At 39.0% G+C, this 22299-nt stretch overlaps 1 protein-coding gene across 1 annotated transcript in view; it reads left to right on the top strand.

The window, feature by feature from the left end:
• LOC122525179 (netrin-1-like) overlaps window positions 1-22299 on the top strand; it is a 130656-nt gene that overhangs the window by 96707 nt on the left and 11650 nt on the right. Inside the window, exons 3-4 of the mRNA XM_043647854.1 lie at window positions 6258-6407; window positions 7337-7432. Of these exons, the coding sequence (XP_043503789.1) occupies window positions 6258-6407; window positions 7337-7432 (246 nt within the window). The remainder of the gene's footprint in view (window positions 1-6257; window positions 6408-7336; window positions 7433-22299) is intronic.

Here is a 22299-nt window from a genome sequence, read left to right as displayed (position 1 = left end):
AGAGGCACCTCTCTCGTGTTTTGCCAGGGATGTACTCGCCTTGCGAAACGCAATCATAATTAAACGCTGAAAAGCGTGGCTCGTGTAAAAATACAAGCGTACGTAAGTAAGTGGGCACAAAAAAAAACAAACAAAAAAAAAACAAAAATAAAAGGAAAAGAAAGAGGAAGAATAGAATAGCGGGAGAAATTTTTTCGTCGAAACTTTTTTACCTACTACTCTTCCTCTCTTTCCAACACAACGAAATTAATCGTATATATATTTATTTCAAATAAGAGAAACGAGAAAAAAAATATTTGAATTTTATTTACTAAAATATCGAACGAAAAAAACTTGTAGTATATCGTGGGTTATGGCTACTCTCTCTCTCTCTCTCTCTTTCTCTTCTTAAATGCAAGGAATAACAATAAGAGAAAAAGAGATAGAGAGAGAGAGAGAAAGAAAGAGCAAAGAAATGATCCTTGCGATATCCTTTGAAGTCGCGAGCCTCGATATCGTCTCTTTGAGAGAAATAAGAAAGAGAATTACAAGGATACGATGCTCGAGATGCACGATCTTATCGATCGATGATGAGATAAAAGAGAGGAGAGTACCATCGTTGGATCGAAGAGCATCAGGGAGCACGTTCAAGGTCTGCAAGATGCTTCTTTCTGTTCCTTTCCTTTCCTTTCCTTTCTTTTCTTACGTTTCTTTTATTTAATCCTTTTTTATTTCTTCTTTCCTTTTTATTTTTTTTTGATCTCTTCTCCGCAAGAGAACGCGTCAGCAGGAGCAAAACGAAGGTGACGGCTACTCTCGCGTCTCCACGCTCTCAAATTAATCTCCCGAGAGAGATTATTGCCGAAAGGATGAACGATGATAGTCTACCCTATCTCGAAAGACGATATCTCGAAATTCGTATCGAAAGGAGTCGGGATGAGCCCTGCAAAATCGCGTACCTTCTTTCGAAAAATTGGATATCCCAAATGATTGTTCCTAAAACCCATTAAAAACTGAAATTCATTCGTGCAGATGACAATGACATCAATGAAATGTCTTATTTGATTTGTTAGAATAATGTACACACCACTCTCTGAACAAAATTTTCCTTAACTAAAACTGTTAGTTTGATGAATTTGTTTAACGTTAAAGTCATATGAAACAACGTGGAATAATAAAATAACGTTAACGATAAATAACTGGTATAATGCAAATGTAAAAAACGTGTACCCAAACTTTCGAACGGTAGTGCATATTATATTATTTTAATATAAAGATAAAAAATACATTTGATCGTTCGAGAATGTGCACACGTACTGACATTTATCTTTAGAATGAGAAAACAAAAAATGAAACGAAAACATGAATAAAAGTTCTCCGATCGAATTTCCTTCCTCTATCTTTTTCTCTCTTACAAATACTTTATAAAAGAAAAAAATACGATACTTAACGATTCTAAAAATCGATGTCTCGTATGTCTCTCACACGATATATCGAAGTAGTGGAAGGCGTGCAGGTAAAATGTAAAACGAGCATGATTTACGAGTCACACTCGTGCTTTCTTCCTCTTACCATTCCCCTTTTCTTCCATCTAGTTTCATCTCTCTCTCTCTCTCTTTCTCTCTCTCTCTCTTTCTCTCTCTCTCCCTCTCCCTTTTCTCTTTCTCTTTTTCTCGTGGGTGTCTCCCGGAGTCATGTTTATATTAGCCGGCAATAAGTGACACGTCGGTATGCCCGCTCATTTTACAAGCGTAAACATGAATTACGGTGGCCGGTTCGTGCTTCCTGAGAACATCCTCGGGCCCGATCATATTCCATGGATTCAAACGCGAGCAAACAGAGATTTGAGTAATTTGAACACCCTCAAATCCGTTGAAAGTACCTTCCTTGCTGAATTACGATATCCCGAAGCGGCAAATCTTCGTTAAGCAAATCCGAAAATGTACTTACTCGAGTTTATCATTCTCATTTCCGTATTCAACGGTATTCCGTTCTCTAAAGTACTCGGAAACAAATGTACATTTTTGTTTAATTATAGTAGATCAAATTTATTAAAGAATGAATTATTAAATATATAGGATCGTTTTTTATTTTCTATTTATTTTCTTATTTCTTTTTTTTCACAATTAATTTTCCTAACACATTAAACTTAACTTTACAAAAGGATCGTCTAATTTTCTTTTCATTCAAAAGTAGGCTAATACGGAGTTTCGCTTTCGCAATTCAAAGTCCTGTTATTTCGTTACCAACAACAGCTTACCACCGCGAACACGACAATAAATCCCACTGGGGAGCGTTCTTAATCTTGGATTAAATTTCCTGCGAAAATTGCGCAATCATCGAACGTTGCTGTATCTCCCTTCCTTCTCTCTCTTTCTCTCTCTCCCATTCATTCATTCTTTTCTTTCCTTCTCGTCAATTAGCCCGATAAAGTTTGACTTCTTTTATAACAGTCAATTCGCAGTCAAATTAGTCAGCGTTAAAATGCCATAGGTATAAAACTAAAGGTATTTATGGTAGCTCTCTAAACATGTCCAATTATAGCCAATAAACTGGATCTAATCTTGTCCTAATACGGAATATTACGATGTTTAACCGGATTCTTAGGAATATAGACATCTGTTATCGTTAGGATCGTGTTCTACAGGGAGTTTCATTTAACCTTGCACGCCTCTTCTAGACCACCTTCTTTCGAAGCTCGAAGAAATCTATGTTGAAAATTAAATGGAGAAACTGAGATAATTGGAACGTTCGATATATAAGCGTATTGTTCAGGGAGATTAATAAGAGCAGGTACGTACTAACCGACGATGCAAGACGATTATATAGCTCTTAATACCGTGATCCAGGGAATCGGCCGCGATACGGGAGGTCAGAGTGCTTATTGCTTCTCGATGCGCGCTCATTAAATCGATGTTATTAAGTGTGATTAGAGACAGATGACCGCACCGTTTGCACGGTTCAAGGATTTCATCTATCCTTTCGTGTCTGCTGCAACTAATGCCCTGAGAAAATAGACGCACTACGTATATTCACTTACACAACATATATAATATTATACATACTTACTTAGTTACTTGCTTATTTGCTTGCTTGCTTACTTACTTACTTACTTACTTACTTACTTAAATGCATACACATGCATACACTTTACTTCGTAAAGACTATAGATAAATAGGCTTATCGTCTTTCTCGCGTCATTCGACTTTGAAAAGCACCGTTCCACTTTCGACGCCTAAATCGCGCATTATAACGGTTGTTCGATACTTACGTTACTTCGCCGCGACTAGAGAGAGAGAGAGAGAGAGAGAGAGAGAGAGAAAGAAATAGACGAGAAATCGTCGAGCCAAATGCTCCTCGTTATCGTTCCATTCGTCGTTACCATTGAATTTCGTTTATGCAACTACGAATAGTAAGATGAAAGCAATCGATTGTAATAAAAAAAAATAAAAAAAAGAAAAATACGCTATGGAAAATCATTCCAAGTTTCTCTTATCTTCCAATACGTTTACCTCCAATTGACTATATTGCAACCATATTTAATAGTCGCAATATCCTTTTCTTGAGAAATCTATGGTAATGTTGAACTACTAAAAGACAACGATCAAATATCAAATTCATTTCTACGATTCGTTCGTATTATAAATTTCGTCATCGTTTATTCGTCGCAAATTATTTATCATTTCGCAAGATGTCACTTTTTAAATTACCTTGCATTGAAAATCGTCCCACCACTCTTCTTCTTGTTTCTTGCATTATTATACTTCACACCGACAGAGAAAATTTGTAAGCGACAGAGGTTAATTGTGATTCGTACGTCATAAATCACGATCGTTCAAATTATCATTGCCGTCGTTGGACCTTCTCGAACGCCCGAAGCGAGAATCCTCTCATTCTCCCTCCCCCTCCCCCATCCCCCCTCTGGATCCGTAAAACGGGACGTGATCCGGCCGATTATTCGTGTCACTTTGACGTCGTAGGACAGCGTCGGCGATTAAGAATTATATGAGCCCGTTGAATCGTATCTCCTCCCTGCTTAATTTTCGTTCCCGCCTTAGTCGGGGAGCGAAGCTTTCGTAATTTATACACCCGCCTGAATGATTGGAAATTCAAACGCGAAAGAGAGACTTTGATTAAACCGAAAAAAAAGAAAAGAAAAGAAAAGAAAATTAAAAAGTTGAACGAATTTATTCGTTAGATCGATGATAATCAATGAAAATTCTCATTAAGGGGTTATACGCAGTTGCGAGGCTCGAAAAAGACGTATTTTCATGAATTTTTTCTAGAAACAGTTTTTATTTCTCAAACAAGAGTGATGGTAATTCAAATAGAGCCAACTTTTGAGAATACAATAGCGCGTCGATTATGTAAAAATATTAATCTGCACCGCTCCTGTAGATGATTTCCTGAACGTCCTCTAAAAAAAGACGTTTGACGGTGATTTTCATTTTGGCGGTTTGGATTATTGAAATTAAAAAATATGATGGATTCTTTTAAAGGATAGATTAATGCAGGTATTAAAACCAAGGAATAATAAAAAATTTGATTTTTGACAAAATGGCGTCTATTTGAAAAAAAGTTGTTGTTTCTGACTAACATTTTCGCTCTAAATTGTTACAAAAAGATAGTAATAAATTTGTTAAAAATTATTCCTTATACTTAATACCTGAGGAATATATCTAAGAAGATTGTGTAAAAATTCGAAACCGATCGGTTAGGCCGTTTTTGAAAAATCGAGATCACCGGCTTTGAAAATACCGTTTTGAGAAAAACGCGTTTAAAGTTTCTAAGAGACGTTTACACATAGTTAAAAATTTTTGTTTGCAGTATACATGAAGTGAAGAATATTTGTCGGATCGATTTGAAATTTTCAGAGAATATACTTAAATATATGTACATTCCGAAAATGAAAAAAAAAAAAAAAATCGATTTTTTTAAAATTCTAACTGCGTATAACCCCTTAATATTGTATTACCTTATCTATCATAGTTAATTGTTATTATTTTGACGAGCGAGTTACGCGTTTTATATGAACGAAAGAGACGATCAATTATAGCGTATCTTTGTCATTTAACTTAACCATTGTCCCCTGATGAGGGTATACAAATTATCCAATGTCTCCGAATGAATGCACACGACTGTCTATTTATCAACTTTCTTCTTCCATCCGCCTCTATCTTCGTTTTCTTTCTCTCTCTCTCTTTCTATCTTTATCTTCAACGAAACACAGCTTTCTCCGAGACATCACGTCTTCTGATGGCGATCCATTCATCGAGAGACGGATGATTGATTTCATAAATCCCACACGAAGAAGTGATTCCGGCCACTACGAGCGTATAAGATGATCATCCATCCCGTAGAAGCAATAAAGTTTTTCCTTGCGTAAGAGTCAAGAAACGTCTCCTTCGTTCGTGAAGAGAATTCGGATAAGATTGGAATGTATATATATATATGTATGTATGTATGTATGTATGTATGTATGTATGTATGGTTCAAGATTTAAAAGGTCTCGCTTCGATCGAGCACGTGCGCGCATTTTGTGCAATCTCTTTTAGTTCTCTTCTCTTTTCCTCTCGTACGTAGTTGAACTAACAGTATATAAATATAAAATATTTTCTGTTATTTCACGGCTCGAACATTCCATAAATCTACGAGGGCCAACGAAAATGGAGCTGTACATCAACACCGTGCGTGAAATAAATCGAAGTATATAAGCCGCGAATGCGTTTCGCGAGAAAATATCTATCGGACGCATAAATTCTTCGTCGAGGTATAGACGCGTTTTTCTGTGTATGTCTGTGTGTGTGTGTGTGTATCGTTCGGGCTATCGAAAAACAATCTTTCATCGTTATGAAAAATGTTGAGATCGTACGGCGACGGCGGCGAACGTTAGGACGATTCTTTGTTCTATCCGTGATCTACGAGAGATATTCTCTCTCTCCTAGTTGAGATCTAACAGAATATATCCGTGTAATAAATAAAATATACGTCAAATTAATTAAACGCGTCCTTAGAATTTTTAATATTTCTATTTTTGAATCGGACTTTCTATCGTGATTAATGGTCGAACATTTGATATTTTTTTTTTTCGGTTTAACTCTTACCAAATTCATCAAAAAAAAAAAGAAGAAGAAGAAGAGACTAATTCCCCATATTAATCAAAGACCTTTGTCAAATCCTATATAAGACGACTCTATTCCCTTTCGTGTGTTTACGTAAAAAGAAATCTAACGTACCTGAAACTAACACTTTCGTTTGTGGCATGCCGTGTGTTACAGCGTGCGACTGCCACCCGATCGGAGCGTCTGGAAAGACCTGTAACCAGAACACCGGTCAGTGTCCCTGTAAGGACGGTGTAACCGGTACTACTTGTAACAGATGTGCCAGAGGATATCAACAGAGCAGATCGCACATTGCTCCTTGCATCAGTAAGTATTCACGGTTTATTTCTACAAAACCGTCCTTCCATTACCTCCTCAATTACATTTTTCTTATCCTACGTTTATGCAAATTAGAAGAAGAAGAAAGAGATAAAGAAGAATGAGGAAAAAACTATTGAAAAATAAAAAATACAAAAAAAGTAATAATAAAACTCGATAGGATTAGAGAATTGAAAAGAAGAGGAATGGGTTTGAAGTAAGAGCGTGTTTATCTTGAGCAAAGGGTGGGTACGAGGGTGGTCGGTCTTTAAATTGCACCGAACGAACAGGAAACTTATTTTTAAAGGGATATCACGGCGGTCCGCAAATCGAGTAGGCTAGAATACAAAGTAACTTTTTGTACTAACGACGTACGAGGGCGATTCTATCGAGAGCGTATTTCGCATCGCTCCTTTCTCATTTCCATCGATCGATCGAGCAATAGGTACGGCAGCATGAGCAGCACCAGCACCAGCACCAGCACCAGCACCAGCATCAGTACTAGCATCAGCATCTGCAAGGTGGGCAGAATGTTCGAGCGTGGAAGGAACGAGTTGTGGCCCGTACCGCTGAGTGATCGATCGTTCGTTCGTTCGTTCGTTCCTTCGATCGATCGATCGATCGATCGATTGAACCAAGACACGTGAAGGAGATCGTTCTTCGAGATCCGACCAAGAGACGGCTTGTCCAATTAGAGAAAGATTTGCGAAAACGAGTCGTGTCCGAAATCGCTTTGACTCCTCGTCGATCGATCGAACTGAAATCAAACTGAAATCAAACCGAACCAAACCGAACCGAACCGAATTGAATGTCGCGTCATTGACGAATCGAGAACATCGAGATGGTTAACCAATTTAACGCGATTTCTTTTATTAGCAAGTAAGTTTAAGTACTTATCTTATACTACTTCTCTCTCTCTCTGTTCTCTTTGTTAACAGAAATACCGAGGGTCGTACAAACGCAAGGCACAGCTGGAGAGGAGAGTGGAGAACACGAGGACGAAGATGACGATCGTGGATACGATGGAAGAGCCGGTAAGTAAGTGCCAAGTAAACCGGCGTGTTTTTATTCTTCTCTTCTTTAGCTAAACTATACTCGACATACCAACACGAGTCTTAACTCGACGAGTATGACGGCTATTCGTTCTTCTTCGATGTCACGCCTCGATGACTTTATTATTATCATCTTCGTAAATTGATATTTGTGCCAATAATTATGGATAGCAGGGACACTAAAGTAAGAAATATTGGAAATATTGATTTTATGATTTATTTTATATTATAAATTACTTATTTTATGGAATTTAATGGTCGTCTATAAAAGAAGGGCGTTATATTACGTTTAATAACATTTTTAGCATAAAAAGAATTATAAGAACAACTCGTTGCACGCTGTAGTAATAAAAGAAACAACTGGTTTTAACATATACGCCCTATACGTTCGTTCACATATAAAAAGATAATTTAATAATTATTAAATGCAACACACACGCCGATTTCTTTTTATAACCAATTCTGTATCGGGTATTTTACTCAATTTAACATACACCGTTCTTCCAGACATCTATTTAATAACTTATATTATAAAATAAACTGGAAAATCAATTTTTTTCATTTTATTACTTATATTCTACTGTCATAATCATCGTTTCATATTTACATATATATATATATATATAAAAAATTGAAATGTAATCGTTAAACTAACATGACCACGCAAATCTCATTCGCACGGTTAAACGTTCCGATACTAATTACACGAGTTTAAATAAATATCGAGGGAGAGAAACTCGAGCGAGACTAACGAGATAAAATTGCATTACTTTATCCGATAGAAATTAAAAGATTTGCATATCCCTTTCTATCATTCATCAACTTAAACTAAGAAATATCATAGAAAAGAAAATCATATATTATCGGTCATCGTATCTATTCCCCCGTATCTATTTCATATTTATTCCCTTCCAATGAATTTTCCCAAGAAGAACCTGATCTTCGACATTTTTCAATCTTTAAACCGAGAAATTAGATACGGACATAAAGCACGAGCTTACGATCGATACGCGAATCATAAATGTTTTACGAGCCGTGGGCGAGAGGGGTCTACGCGACAAGAAATTGTCAGAGTTAATATAATTTTCCGAAATGTCGTAAACCGGTGAGTAAATGTCAGGTAAAGCAACATGTCTCTCTCTTTCTCTCTCACACACACACAGTCTTATAATTCTAACTAGCATCATTTATTAAAAAATTTATTTATCGTTCGAACGTGACGATTGCATCGTCTGGAAAACGTCCTCTTGCTCGCTCCCCCTCCGCCGTAAATAATATTGCAATGGGACAAAAAGAGTAATTTAAACAATAAGGTCAAATTTCTACTCGGTCGTGTTGAAGAAAGGAAGGAAGGAAGGAAGGAAGGAAGGAAGGAAGTCGATCTAGATACAAACCGCATCACGCGGAATGGAATGTAAGCGCGATATTAATTTAGCAGACGGAGTAGAAGGAAGACAAAAAGGTGGAGAGGGTAAAAGGAGAAAAGGGAGAGTAAGCGAGAGAGAAAGAGAGAGAGAGAGAGAAAAGGGAAGAAAAGGAAAGGGAAGGTAAAACGGAAGAGGGTTTGAACGTCTAGCCGGTTGGTCGCAGCCTCTCAGCCACCCCTAATGGCTTAATTAAAACCACCCTCAGTGGTGCGCGACCCGGGCGTTTACTCAACGCGCGCTTCTCCGCGAGAGTACAGTTTCCGTGTTTTATTTACACGCGAAATTCGAATGAAACGCGATCTCGAGGCGATTACATTTCCGATATAGGAGTTATTATTGTAACATAGCAATCAAAGCTTCCCACTCTCTCTTCTCTATCTACTCTCTATACCTGAATATGTTCAATTACGATATTGCGTGGTTCAATTTAAATACGTACTTGTATAAATATATATATATTTATGTGTGTGTATGTGTGTATGTTTATCCACACTACACGCTCATCTACATGACGTCGTGGTTATCGTATCGGTAATTCCACTCGTAAAGCGATAAATCCAGGTGGTAATATCCAATAGGAGCTTTCGTTCTTCTGGGAACGAACAAACGAACGCGCGGATACACGATTTGGTTCCTCATTTTTAATTCAGTTTAATCGGCATTCCATCGTAAATCGCAATTGTAAAAGCGAATACTATCTCGACGTAATCTCATGGATAGAGAGCTCGTTATCGCAATCGAGTTTTTCCCCTAGGGCGAGCTCCCTCCTCTGAACTTTGACCCGAACGATACTCCAAGAGAACTTTCACCGTGCATGAAAGGCACAATCATTTGACGGTGACATTTCTTTTTTGCTTTTTTTTTTCCTTTTTCTTCTTTTTCTTTTTTTTTTACCTATACACATTTTCATTATCCTTTCTCTCTTCTCGTTATTATTATCTATTTTCGTCTCTTCGAATGTTCTCTCAAACGAGACGAGAACCAATAGAAAATCTCAATACACGCCGCCTCCTTTCAATAGATCCTATTGCGACATCACTCATTCCGTCCTCCATCGTAAAATATCGTCGCGTTAAGTGCTCCCACATTGCAATCGAATTTACACCTGCCTAAGAGTTATTAGCGATCCTCGCTCGTAAATACTTCCTAGAGAAAGATTAACTTTTGCTAATTTCGAATTCAGACGTTTACCCTTCCTTCTTTCTCTTTCTTTTTTCTCCTTCTCTCAAAGGAGAACACACACACACACACACACAGACACACTTTCGGGGAAGAAAAATTTGCAAGAAAAAGAGATTTAAGATTCCTCGCTAACTGGAAAGAAAAATGGGCTGTTAGCTAGCCGTGGAAAGCTATGTAGGTTATAAACTTTAGATCGTAGATCAAGATACGTGATTGGGCTTGAAAATCAAATTCCAGAAACCGAGGATCCCCGTTAAAATCGTAAAACTTTTTCGCGACAAGCTAGGAAAAACGGGCGGCAGCCTTGACTTTTCGTTTTCCTGTATAGAACCCAAGTATAAAGCGAAAAAATAAAATAAAAGACTAGGAAGAAAGAAGAAAAGAAATAAATAAAGAAAGAAAAAGAAAGAAAGTAAGTAAGTAAGTAAGGAAGAAAGTAAAAGAAGGAATCCGATTCTACCGACCTCGTCGTCGTTACTCACTCGTTCGTAATTACGCTCGTAAAATTTTTCAAAGGCTGTAGACAATGTGCACCCGATGGCTCGGAAAGTGCTACCTCGGGGCTGACTTACTTCGAATATAAGCATCGACCTATCTACGGGGCATAAACGTTCGTAAAGAACAACTACAGTGACTAGCAAAGATGATCGGGTACGTTCTCGTTTGAAAATTGTCCAAGATAAATATCTATCTTACGATTAAAAAAGAAAACAAAAACAAAATACAAAACAAAAGAAAAGCACTTCGTACAAATTGTATTTACATTTAATCGGAATGAATTTTTGCGTTGTTCAAAAACATTTGAAAAAATCTTTTACGTCGAGGTTTTACCTCGTTTTTCATTAACTTCGATAGTAGAACGTATTTCATCTTTTGCGAGCCTCTGTATATTTCCCTACTGCTCTCTTAGTAACTTCAAGTATAGGAATAGATAAAAGCCTAGGAACGTGAAACGATGTTATACTATCTCTCAGTCTCCTTAGTGAAACCGTGCGCGAAGAAAAGCTATTGAGAAAGTATGTGTTATACTACGTTCGCGTATACGTTCACTTTAACATTGCACGTATGCAACGCGTACATTTCGCGTCACGAATCGCATCTATATGTTAATGCGGAACGCAACTGCGCGCGTAATTCTCTCGGTGCACGCACCCACGCAAGACCCAGGAAAAGATCTCGTAAGGAAGACTGAGAAAGAGAGATGAAGAGATAGAAATAGAAAAGCATACGGCTCCAAAGAGAAAGAGAGAGAGAGAAAATAAAGAAAAACGATATCGCGAAAAGTCGTGCAACCTGTATGCCAGTTCTATATCCGCGAGACATCCTTACGTGGGTGCTCGATGAAAATTATAAGATCGATTATCCTAATAAATTATACAGTCTGGAATTATCTCAACGGGGCGATTCGCCGGGATGAAACTTTCATGAATTCCCTGCGAGACATTTCGCTCTTTTATTTCTTTCCCACATTTGTTTCCTCTTCCTCTCTGTTCTCTCTGTCTACTCGGTGAATCGAAAATTTTTTGTCTCTCAATGACGTGCAAAAAAAAAGAAATAAGAGAAACAAAGAAAAAAAAAAAGGAAAGATTTTTCAAACCTCGTGATTCTCAATCGAGAAAGAAGGTACTATTATACTACTTTGCTCTGGTAAACGCAGTTATTTGCAAATACAACAAAATTTGTCCTTGATACATAAATGCATAGATGCATACCTGCATATACAAGCATATATATCTATATATAGTTATACATTCGTGCAACAAAGAACGACGACGAGTTGAGGTCGAAAGATCTCGCCCAAGCGAAACGTGGGAAACCATTTTCGAGTAACAACGTAAACTATGTAGTCGTTACGCGTTTATAATAGTAGACCCCATAAGAGACAGAGACAGAGAGAGAGGGAAAGAGAAAGATAGAAAGAGAGAAAAGTTACCACCACGTACATATACACAAAGAGGCGGCATTCTGTTTTAAACGGCCGCGTTACTATCCCAAGTTCGATGTAATCGCTCGTATTCTCCGCTTTCAGATCTTGAAAGCACACGACCGTGCTAGCAGCACGCTCTCGCATACACTTGTAAGGATCGCGTGTACCCTTGCTAAATACATCCGTCGTAACTCCATCCTGAATTGCTAGATCTACTCTCGGAAAAAGGAGTATAACATAATTTACTTTACGACTCTTTGAGCGTTCGCTTCACGACTTGCCAATAAAGGAGAGAGACTTCGCCAAGTCGAAGAGGAGAGAGAGAGGAGATCGGGTGGGAATGGTGGGGGGGAGGGGGGAGTAGGGAGTAGACGTTTCTCTTATTCATCGGTTAAGATCTACTTCATGTACGAATATTTCTTTTTCTTCATCCGACAGAGTAAAATGTTATTTAGTTATTTTCTTATTTACTTTCTTTCTTTCTTTTTGTCTTTTCTTTTTCTTCAGGATAAATTAATTTCATAGTCATGCGTTTGACTTTCATAAACACAAAAAACATCAATCCATCGATTCGTCTATATCTTTCTCTTAGGAGTGAATGGGAAGCACTCGAGGAACGATATTCACGAAAAGGGGGATGGGTTGTGTGTGTAGGCGATCGAGGAAAGCTCGCTCTAACCGAAAATAAAAAGAAAAAAAAAAAAAGAAATCTCGTTTCACGATCGGCAAAGTGCCTTGTCATCGTCGAGAGCGCAATTCCACTTCGGCGTGTCGACGTTCATAGTCGTCAGGTTCGGTTGCGTTGCGGTGCGGTTCTTTCGGGTACCTTTCTCTACTCTCGTGAGAAGCATTCAGGAACTTCCTCGAGAGGTTTTCCTTTGCCCATTCGTCGTAGGGCCAAATAATATGCGAAGAATGTATATACACAAGCGAGTGCACACGTACACGCGAAATACCCATACTTATGTAAGAGAATACACGCGTGTTACGACGACGACGACGTGGCGCGTGGAATTAAACGTCGGACTATTAAAGCGAGTCCGCATGAATGTATATCCAAGGCAAAATAATAATAATAACTAAAAGAGAGAGAAAGAGAGAGAGAGAGAGAGAGAGAATGATCCCTCTGGACCTACCTCTCTCTCTGCCTCCCCTTCTTCCCTCAATTCCTCTCTCTCTCTCTCTCTCTCTCTCTCTCTCTCTCTCTCTCTTACTCTTTCTTTCTTTCTTTCTCTCGAAATCCCTTTTTTCTTCGTCTTTCTCATACTACCCCCAAAAATAAGACGAAAAGGAAGGGGCTGAAGCGAGATAGGGGAAGGAAAGAGAAAGCGTCAACTTCAAAAAGGGGGAAAGGGTAAGGAAGAAAAGGGAGCCCCTTCGAGAACGTGCGTTTAACGCGCATCGGTCTAAGTGCTTCCTACTGCTTTAACGTTTTCTCCTTGCGCATCGTGCCCATGCATCGTGCATCATGCTCGTGCATAGTGTTTTCCCATAGAACAACAGTACAGTACGCGCCATCGACGATATTCGATTCAAGAGGATAGACAAAAGTATCTTTGGCTGATTCGAAACTTTTTCAATTCACGTAACCGTTATGAGTGTAAACAAACGAATATTTTACGTAATTATTCCCTCGTAATACGACAAATGATATATTAATTCTACGTAACGTATTATATCTAAAGAATAATTCGTAGAATTTTGAAACATAAAGAATAATATGAAATGAATATTGTTTTTAACGCGCATTATCTGAGAAATGTTGTAACGAACGATCGAACGAATTGGGAATCTCATAAGTATCGAAATATTACAACATCCGGCAAGGTCGTAAAATTTATCGACGATTGTAAACTAGCACGCACGTGTTGAGATCGTCCAGCAAATACTCAGAAAGGGGTCCTACATCGAAGACAATGTAAAACGTATGTCGTTGCTATCGATAAAGAGTCCGTTTGAAATGACTTCACTTACAAAAGAGTCCATTGAAACGCTAAGACGTAAGTGTGTTGGAAATATACCGCGAGCAAAAAGCATTACCTATATATTATAATACGTGCATATACGCGAATGCATATATCGAGATAGAAATTGTTAATAAATTCCGATCAACGTAAAAGCGTACGCGTTCCGTTGATAATTCAACGCGTGGCACAAATCATGTATGAAGCGGGGGGAGGGGGAGAGAGGGGGGAGAAAAAAAATGATAAAAAGAAAAAAGAAAATAATAAGAAAAAAAATACCTTACATTACGCCAGTTTGTCCTTTCACCCGAGAACAACGTTGAAAGATTATGTCCGAACATAAAGAATCATATCGCGATAATTTAAACCAACGAATTCGACATCTACCGATCTTATACGTTTTCCTTGCAATAACTTCCGTTGATATATGCGTTCGATTCATCAAATTGAATCATCGATTAAGTCGTACCATTGAAACTCTTACCTCACAGGAAAAGATATACGTTTTGTTTTATTAACCGGTCGATCTTTTAAAACAAACCGACAGTCTGTTATCCTGACCGAAATAAACATCTTTTCAACACATTTAACAAACCCATCGATCTTCGCTAAAACTAATAAAATTGTATTAAAATTTAAAAAATCCCAAATGTATAATATTATTCAATAGGGGAAATACGTAATCCGACTCGTACATAAACGCGTACGTACATATACGTAAAGTATACATACAAACATATACTACATACATGTATAGATTTCTGCGTGCGAGCGCATACGGGCTCGCATTTATCGATTATGTTAGGTCGACGTTTAGAGCACTCCAATCGATCGTACTTTAGACTCTAAACTCGTGAACACTAACATTTGCCGATCAACGTCCTAGAGAACCAATGAGCAAGAGAACCAATAAGAGAGAGAGAGAGAGAGAAACAAGGAACGTGGGATCGAGAACGTGGTGTCGGGTCTCGTTAGCCAATAAGCCTCCGTGATATCTGAATGGCGATTTAGTTGGACGGACGTTGGGCTAACGCGCTTGGACGTATCGCTTTGAAGGAGAGGCTTATGCCAAGAGAGAAACAGAGACCGAAGTATACTTCGTTTGCTGTACAAACGCGCGTGCTGCTCGCGGTAAAGCGTATTTAGCGCGCACGTATACGCTCGAATACACACACGCCCATCCCCATCGACACATGAGGAAGGGTCCTTCCGTTTCGAGAAACATATTTCCTTTTTTTCACTCAACGCCGATCGATTCCTCCTTATCGTCTCAACCCCCACCACCAAACCAAATTATTTATTATTTATTTGATATTGATCGTATAAAAATGTTGAAAAATATTTGACCGAATAAAAAATAGCAATCAATTTGTACACACACCCACAGACATAAGTTTCTACGAGTATAATCAAGATTTGGATATAATTATCATAGGTTCGTCCCTTTGCGTGTCACCAGAGACAAATTCGATCGTAGTTTCGTACGAGTCTCCCGTTGCTACTGAATAAGAAATTAGGAAAAAAGTTTTCCAGGAAATGACCTTTCGCTTCGGCGGAACCATGTGTGCACGGGTGGAACGCAAGGATCGATCTGTTTTTCACGGGCTATTAAAGCCGAACGTTTCTACATACATATGTATATACACGTTCGTACTACAGACATTCGAATCAACGATTGTTTACAAGTCTCACAGGTCCTACAACGATAAGTTTTCTATTTCCATCGGTAAGACAACATTAGCGGGTTTTATCGAACGGGACCATATGTCGTTTACTATACGTGTATATTCCACCGTTACATATCATTTTAAACAATGCAATTATTCCCTACAAAATTCACGAATAATTCATCTCTTACGCGAGACAAATATTTTCAAGTGAAAACACAAAACGATTTAATTTTCTTATTTTATTATTTTGCTTCCATTCATTTTAAATAGAAAACGATTCGGCTCGTCGAACAACCAACGTACGCGAACAAGATTTTTAACTTTATTTTTCACGTAGAAAAGTGTTCCTATAAAAAATAATTAAATGTACGCATATGTGTCAGTGATCGTTCAAAAAAAATTATTTCAGTTGATGATTCTGAATAAATCGATGGAAATGTCAGCTGATTAGTAATCTCGAGCGGATCGAGTTGGTCTAGAAAGAAAGATGAGGAAGAGGAGGAGGAGGAGGAAGAGGAGGATGAGGATGAGGATGAGGATGAGGAGGATGGATGACACGCTTTAACGACCTTCGAGCGAGTCTGCGTCACAGCACGGTGAGATTCTCAATCACGCGACGCTTAATTAGCGCACTTAAACGTCCTACTCGGTCGCGATTTTCTCTCTCTCTCTTTCTACCTAAGCGAGAACGATCTACAAGCACCAACTTTATTCTCTTTCGCGTCTACTTCCGCGACGATCGCGTGACACCGATAGTTTTACGTACCTCTCTCACTCCACCCTCCCACCCCACTCCCCCCACCTTTCTCTTTTTCTATTTCGAACGGCAGGAACGATTATCTTATGGTCACGAGTCGATTAACTTTGGTTTACATTCTTGCCTCGCGTCTTCATCGTTTATTATTTAAAATACATTACTGTCTTGTTTTTCTTTTTCTTTTTTCTTTTTTCTTTTTTTTACTTTTTCAATTATCAATTCACCATTCGATTAAATTCGTCTCGACATATTATCGAATTTCTCTAAATATATTTTTTTCTCTCTTTTTATTTTTTCTTAAGTGGTCCATTAACTCGATCCAATTTTCAACGTCCCAAAGATCGACCTCGAAAGTTTACAAGTTACTCCGAAAGTTACCGAGCCACCCGTTGGATACCAAGTCCTCGCTACAATAATAATTATCGTCATTATTACAGCAGTGGGTTACCGGTTGGGGCCTAAACCAAAGTTAATTACCAGCCGCCGAGGCTAATTTAAATCAAGACTAATTGACCTCGCTCCCTCCCCAACTCCGATCCTCCTTCTCCTCCTCCCCCTCCTCCTCCTCCTCCTTCTACCTCAACTTCCCCAACCCTCGTTTCTCTACTCTCTCGCTACCATTACGGGCACGTTCATACCTTGCTTGCCCTCTCGCATTACGAAAGTTTCATCGAAGTTATCTTCTATATGGCGCATAACTTTGTAAGCTCTTAGAGTCATAATAAACGTTTGACGATCTTGATCAAACCGTCGTTCTGGCATAAACAATTTTGTTCCTAGCAAAAAATATCCTATCGAATTTATTGACCACTCTGAGATAAGGAAGAGAGTCAACGATGAGATACGAGAAGGATGAGGAGGAAGAGGAGGAGGAGGTGGTTTAGTAGCATCATCGAGAAAACGTTCTCTATTTAAAATTCGCGAGCGAGCTAACCTTTAGCGATGGTCTCGAACTCGTCCTTAAGAAAAATAAAATGACGAATAACGACGTTAAATTTGTCTTTGAGAGTCCCTGTCGAGCCCTCCGGCTTACAAGTATTCTACGTTAATGACCCACCGACTCAGTGGTTCTCAAGTAATCCTCCATTAATCTCTTAATCTAAGGGTGTTAACGATAAAACTTTAATATTTATATATATATATGTATAAACTATATTTAAATAATATATTTGCGATAGAGAGAGAGAGAAAATAAAGATAGTTGATTAGTAAAACTCAAAATGAAAATTGTTTCCTATTCAAGATTCGGGGATATTTTGTGTACAACCTATATCAGTAGGAAAATGAACGATACGATAGGATATCCTTCCTCCCTTCTGTTTCTAAAAGAGAGAAAATCGAAGAAAGGGAATTTAAGTGGAACCGTTTAATTTTCTCGTAAAAGTATCTTAAGTTAAGAGCACCGTTTTCCTCCCTCGTAAAAAGGGAGGCATTGCGTAGCGGGGGTGAGAAAAAGTAGAAAGAGAAAGGGAAAGGAGAGAAAGAGTAGTCTCAAGGGCAGTCGCACGAAAAACCGTAGATTTTCTACGCTGTCACGGCTGGCAAGCACCCACGCGCCCATTAAGGTACCTACCACTCGCTCTCTATAAGATACTTAAGATGCCTCGTAAGGCACACACCGTAGTACCGAGACCCTTTTATAATTAAGACGTTATTTTACGACCGTGGCAGCGTGTCGCGAGAACGTTGCATGCCTCTCTTATAGTGTCCCGCTAACAGGATAGAAAAGGACGAAACCAAACGAGACGAGACGAGACGAGACGAGACGAAACGAGAGACAAAGGGATATGCATGGAAGAGGCTGCGTTAGAGCCTGAAAAATACGGTTATCGCTAAGATATTTTAATGGAACTTTGCATGACATATATATATATAAACCTCACACACATACACTCTCTCTCTCTCTTTCTCTTTTTCTCTCTTCCTTTCGGCTAACTCAAACGTTTTTACCGAGTAAATTTTACCCCTCTCTTCCTTCCAACCCCCAATGCATTTGCTTCTAAGCTCGATGCACTCTCTCTCTCTCTCTCTCTCTCTCTCTCTCTCTCCCTTCACTGGAAAGAAGAATGGGGGACGAAGAGTAACGTTTCTTTTTTACAATTTGTATCCCACATCGATCTGAATACTACTACGACGACAACGACAACAGATTCATCGAAGTCGCCAAACGACACGGCAGCTTTCCAATAAAGTTACGAATTTATCTAGATGTCGGTGGTACACCGAAAACGATAAATCGAGAATACCTTTTTCGATTTGCATTCGTATCCTTATTTCAAACTATTTGTCTCGGACCGAAGGGATTCTAGCGGACGAACTTAAATCTTCTATGTTCTACCATCGCAATCGGACTGATCCCCTAGAGGACCACCTTGGTATTACTGAGCACAGAGAACTAGAGAGAAAAGAAATTCCTAGAGTTTACAAATCGAGAAACGATCTATACCTATGTGATAAAACGATATTTCTGTAGTTTCCTTTCGTAACGGTGAATCTTAATGGATCTTTCCATTTCTATCAAATTTCCTATTTTCCGTCTTTAATATCTTTCTTTCTCGTCAAACGTTTGAGATAGTTCAATTTTCATGGAGGAATATTACCACTCTCGAAATATAAAATAAGATCTTTCGATTAGAGAGAGTGTCTTTAAAAGACAGCATAATAACATAAATATAAAGTTTATCTTTGTTACGACCTGCGGTGCGTCATGCGATGACAAAAAAGGTATGCACGTAGGAACGAACGTTCGTCGCGAAATTAACGTCGCAAGGGTTCGAAAGGTTGTTAATCGTTGACGGGAAAGGAGCATGGAATATCGGCAATTTATCTTCTTTTTCTCTCACGTTATCTCTCTTCCTCTCTTGCTCTCTAGGAGAGCTTGTTTCCCGGCAAGCTCTGTCCATAGATCCTTAAGGTGAATTTTAATGAGACAGCCAGAGGCGTGACGTTCTAATAACGCGAAGGCGCTCGGATATACCTATTTACACAGCCACCTAACGTCGCCTCGTGCGTACACTACGAACCAAAAGTTTCCTACTCTGCAAACATCTTGGCTAAGTTACAGGAATTTAATTACTTCTACAAATGAAGTGAAGGAACTTGGCTTCTGGCATCGATACGAGACGTCCTTGGAATATATAATGTCCTTCCTTGATACTATTTAAACAATTATAATAATAATAATAATAATAATAATAATAATAATAATAATAATAATAATACGAGATAGATATAATATAGTAAGAAAAAACGAAGACCGTTTATTAAGATTTTCCTTAGTATTACGGAAGATTCAAAGTTTCTAGCACACAGTGTAGGTACTGGTGGTATATGTACTACTTGTATAATACCGATATCGTTGTCCCGTCGGCATATCGAGCTACACGAGACACGATGCGGTACCACGTTTTACCTACCGTTCGTCTATTACTACCGTTCTAAAGGTAGACCGATACACCGATAGCGTACTATGGTCTCTTGGTATACTATGTATACAGGTACTGGTTGTTGATAGTGACCGTGACAGTAGCACATACCTACCACTCCGGTAATAGCGAATCCAGTCGCGATAAGGATTCGTATTTCTCGCGACTCGTCGTCACTCCTTTTCGATCTTAGCTTTCCGGTCTAAGAGCTCTACCGGAAATTTTCTTTCCAAGAATGAAAACATCTGGAAGACGAACGGACACTCGGTCTGGGAAAAATTTTCCGCTATAAGATAAATATTTCATTTCGTTGTTGAAAACGCTCGAATTTATTTGATATCATTTAAAATCTTATAAACGAAAAGTCAAGGAAAAAAGAAAAATAGGAAATTTCATTCAAGCCAGTCGATTGTCCGTCGACTTCTTTTGTCCCTAACTTCCCTTTTAGGGAGACGAGAAACTGTCGGACAGGCTAGCTCGCGTTTTCTCTCTTTCTCTCCCTCTAACTATATCTCTATCTCTGTCTTTCTCTCTTTCTCTTTTGCTCATACTCACGATCTCACCGTATTTTTCTCGACGACGAAAACTGACGCAACCCTGGCGCTCCTCGTTTCCGGACAGCCCTTAACGGAGTAATAAACGAGAAATGGTTTCCCAGCAGCAGCCACTAGCAACACCAACACCAACACCAACACCACCACCAACACCACCACCACCACCACCACTAACACTACTATTACCGTCGTCGACGGCGTTTTATTTCGCGACAGTCGCTTCTGATTTCTCCTAACGAGCGCTCCTGGCTATTCTACGACAGGTAGAAGCGAACACGCTGATAACGCGTTAAAGCAACGTTATCACGTAATGAAGAGACATAAATAATTTCAAGACGATATACGAATAACCCGTATAACGAACGACTCTCCACGATATATCGGAACTCTGAATCAAGATAAACTAAGATTGGACTAATCCTTTATCGTAGTCTTCTAATAACCAATCATCGAATGAATTTATCTAACACATTCTGCGAACAAATAACGATCTTTCTCCGAATCGAAATTTTCACGCTTTCCAAAGGCTCTAAAAACGATCAAAATTCCAACAATTTTTTTCTTTCGCAAATATTCACTTTCTTCTTTCCCGATAAAAGTGAAAAGAGATTAAATTGAGAACGAACGGGTATTATTGTCGTTCTTTCGGTCACGCGAACTTAACTATTACCATTTTGTTTGTAAATTTCGTAACGTTTTAATGAACCGTGAATGCAGGTCGATAATAGAATCCCTACAACTCACTCTCAAAAGGATGGAAAGAGAGAGAGACCGGAACTGCACGCAAGCCGTAGGAATAGGAGAGTTAAAGGGTGGTAACGGTGGCAGGATATACTACGCTCTTCTTTCTCTCTCCCTCTCTTTCTCTCTTGCTATCGCACAAGCTCCGCTTCGACGGTGGCGGCTAACCAAATTAAACGTAATTTGAATTTCGTTTGAAATTCAATCGATGCTTTCCCGGCCGATTCTACGACCACGAACCTGCGAGTTATCGAATAAAAATGTCGAAAATTCCGCGGCCGTGGAACCGCAACCGGTCACATTCGTCTACCAACGGAACTCCCGTGCGGAATTTCGCCAATTCCGGATAGGATGAGTGGTAAAATCAGAGAGATAGACCATACTACCGACCGTTCCTACTTCACCGCTACTCGATTTCTCCAAATCCGGAAGCTTTGCGTTTATCCACTCATCCTTCTATATATATATATATGTTCTACAATAACGTTCGTACAAGAGAACATTGAAACGTAAACGTTATTCCATTTAGCGATCTTTAATTCTAGATCAATCAGAAACGTTATAGAAAGTGCAGAACGTTTTGTCTAATTTACTTAAAAAAACATACCTATTTAAATAAATTCTTTCGAGACAAGCAGGACAAAATAAAAGGTAGTAGCATGATCGAAGCCAAATAAAAGAGGGAGACAGGAGTGGACACGAAAAGTGACACGTAAATCCAGGGCGGATGTGGCAACGAGAACAGCATGCTCGTAAACGCGAATCGATCGCCAAGGGATGAACGGGATGGTAAAGAGTAGAGGATAGAGGGAAAGAGAAAGAGAGAGAGAGAGAGAGAGAGAGTAGAAGAGAACCGAGACCATAATCCGTTTAATTCCCAGCTAACGAGACGCCCTTTGTGTCGATTAACCCGTGCCAATTCGCGTCCGGCTCGTACGCGAACGCGATCGATGCCGTGTAAAGCGTACCTATAAGGTCGACGTTTTCCGATCGAACGATTCGTTCTATCGATCGATATATGCATACACACTTACACACACAGGCACGCAAGCACGCGTGCACACATACCACCACCACATACATGTTATACCTACAGATGCATATACACGCCAGGAAAGCTCGACACACGAAACTGCTTTTCGATTCTGTTGTCACACCGCGCGCTTCGGGACATTCCAATCAGCGAGATCGGCCCACGTAAA

Source organism: Polistes fuscatus, unplaced genomic scaffold, assembly GCF_010416935.1.
Source record: "Polistes fuscatus isolate 324 unplaced genomic scaffold, CU_Pfus_HIC Scaffold8, whole genome shotgun sequence".
NCBI lineage: Eukaryota > Metazoa > Arthropoda > Insecta > Hymenoptera > Vespidae > Polistes > Polistes fuscatus.
The sequence above is the reverse complement of the archived record's forward strand: the minus strand, read 5'-3'. Positions and strand labels throughout refer to the sequence as shown.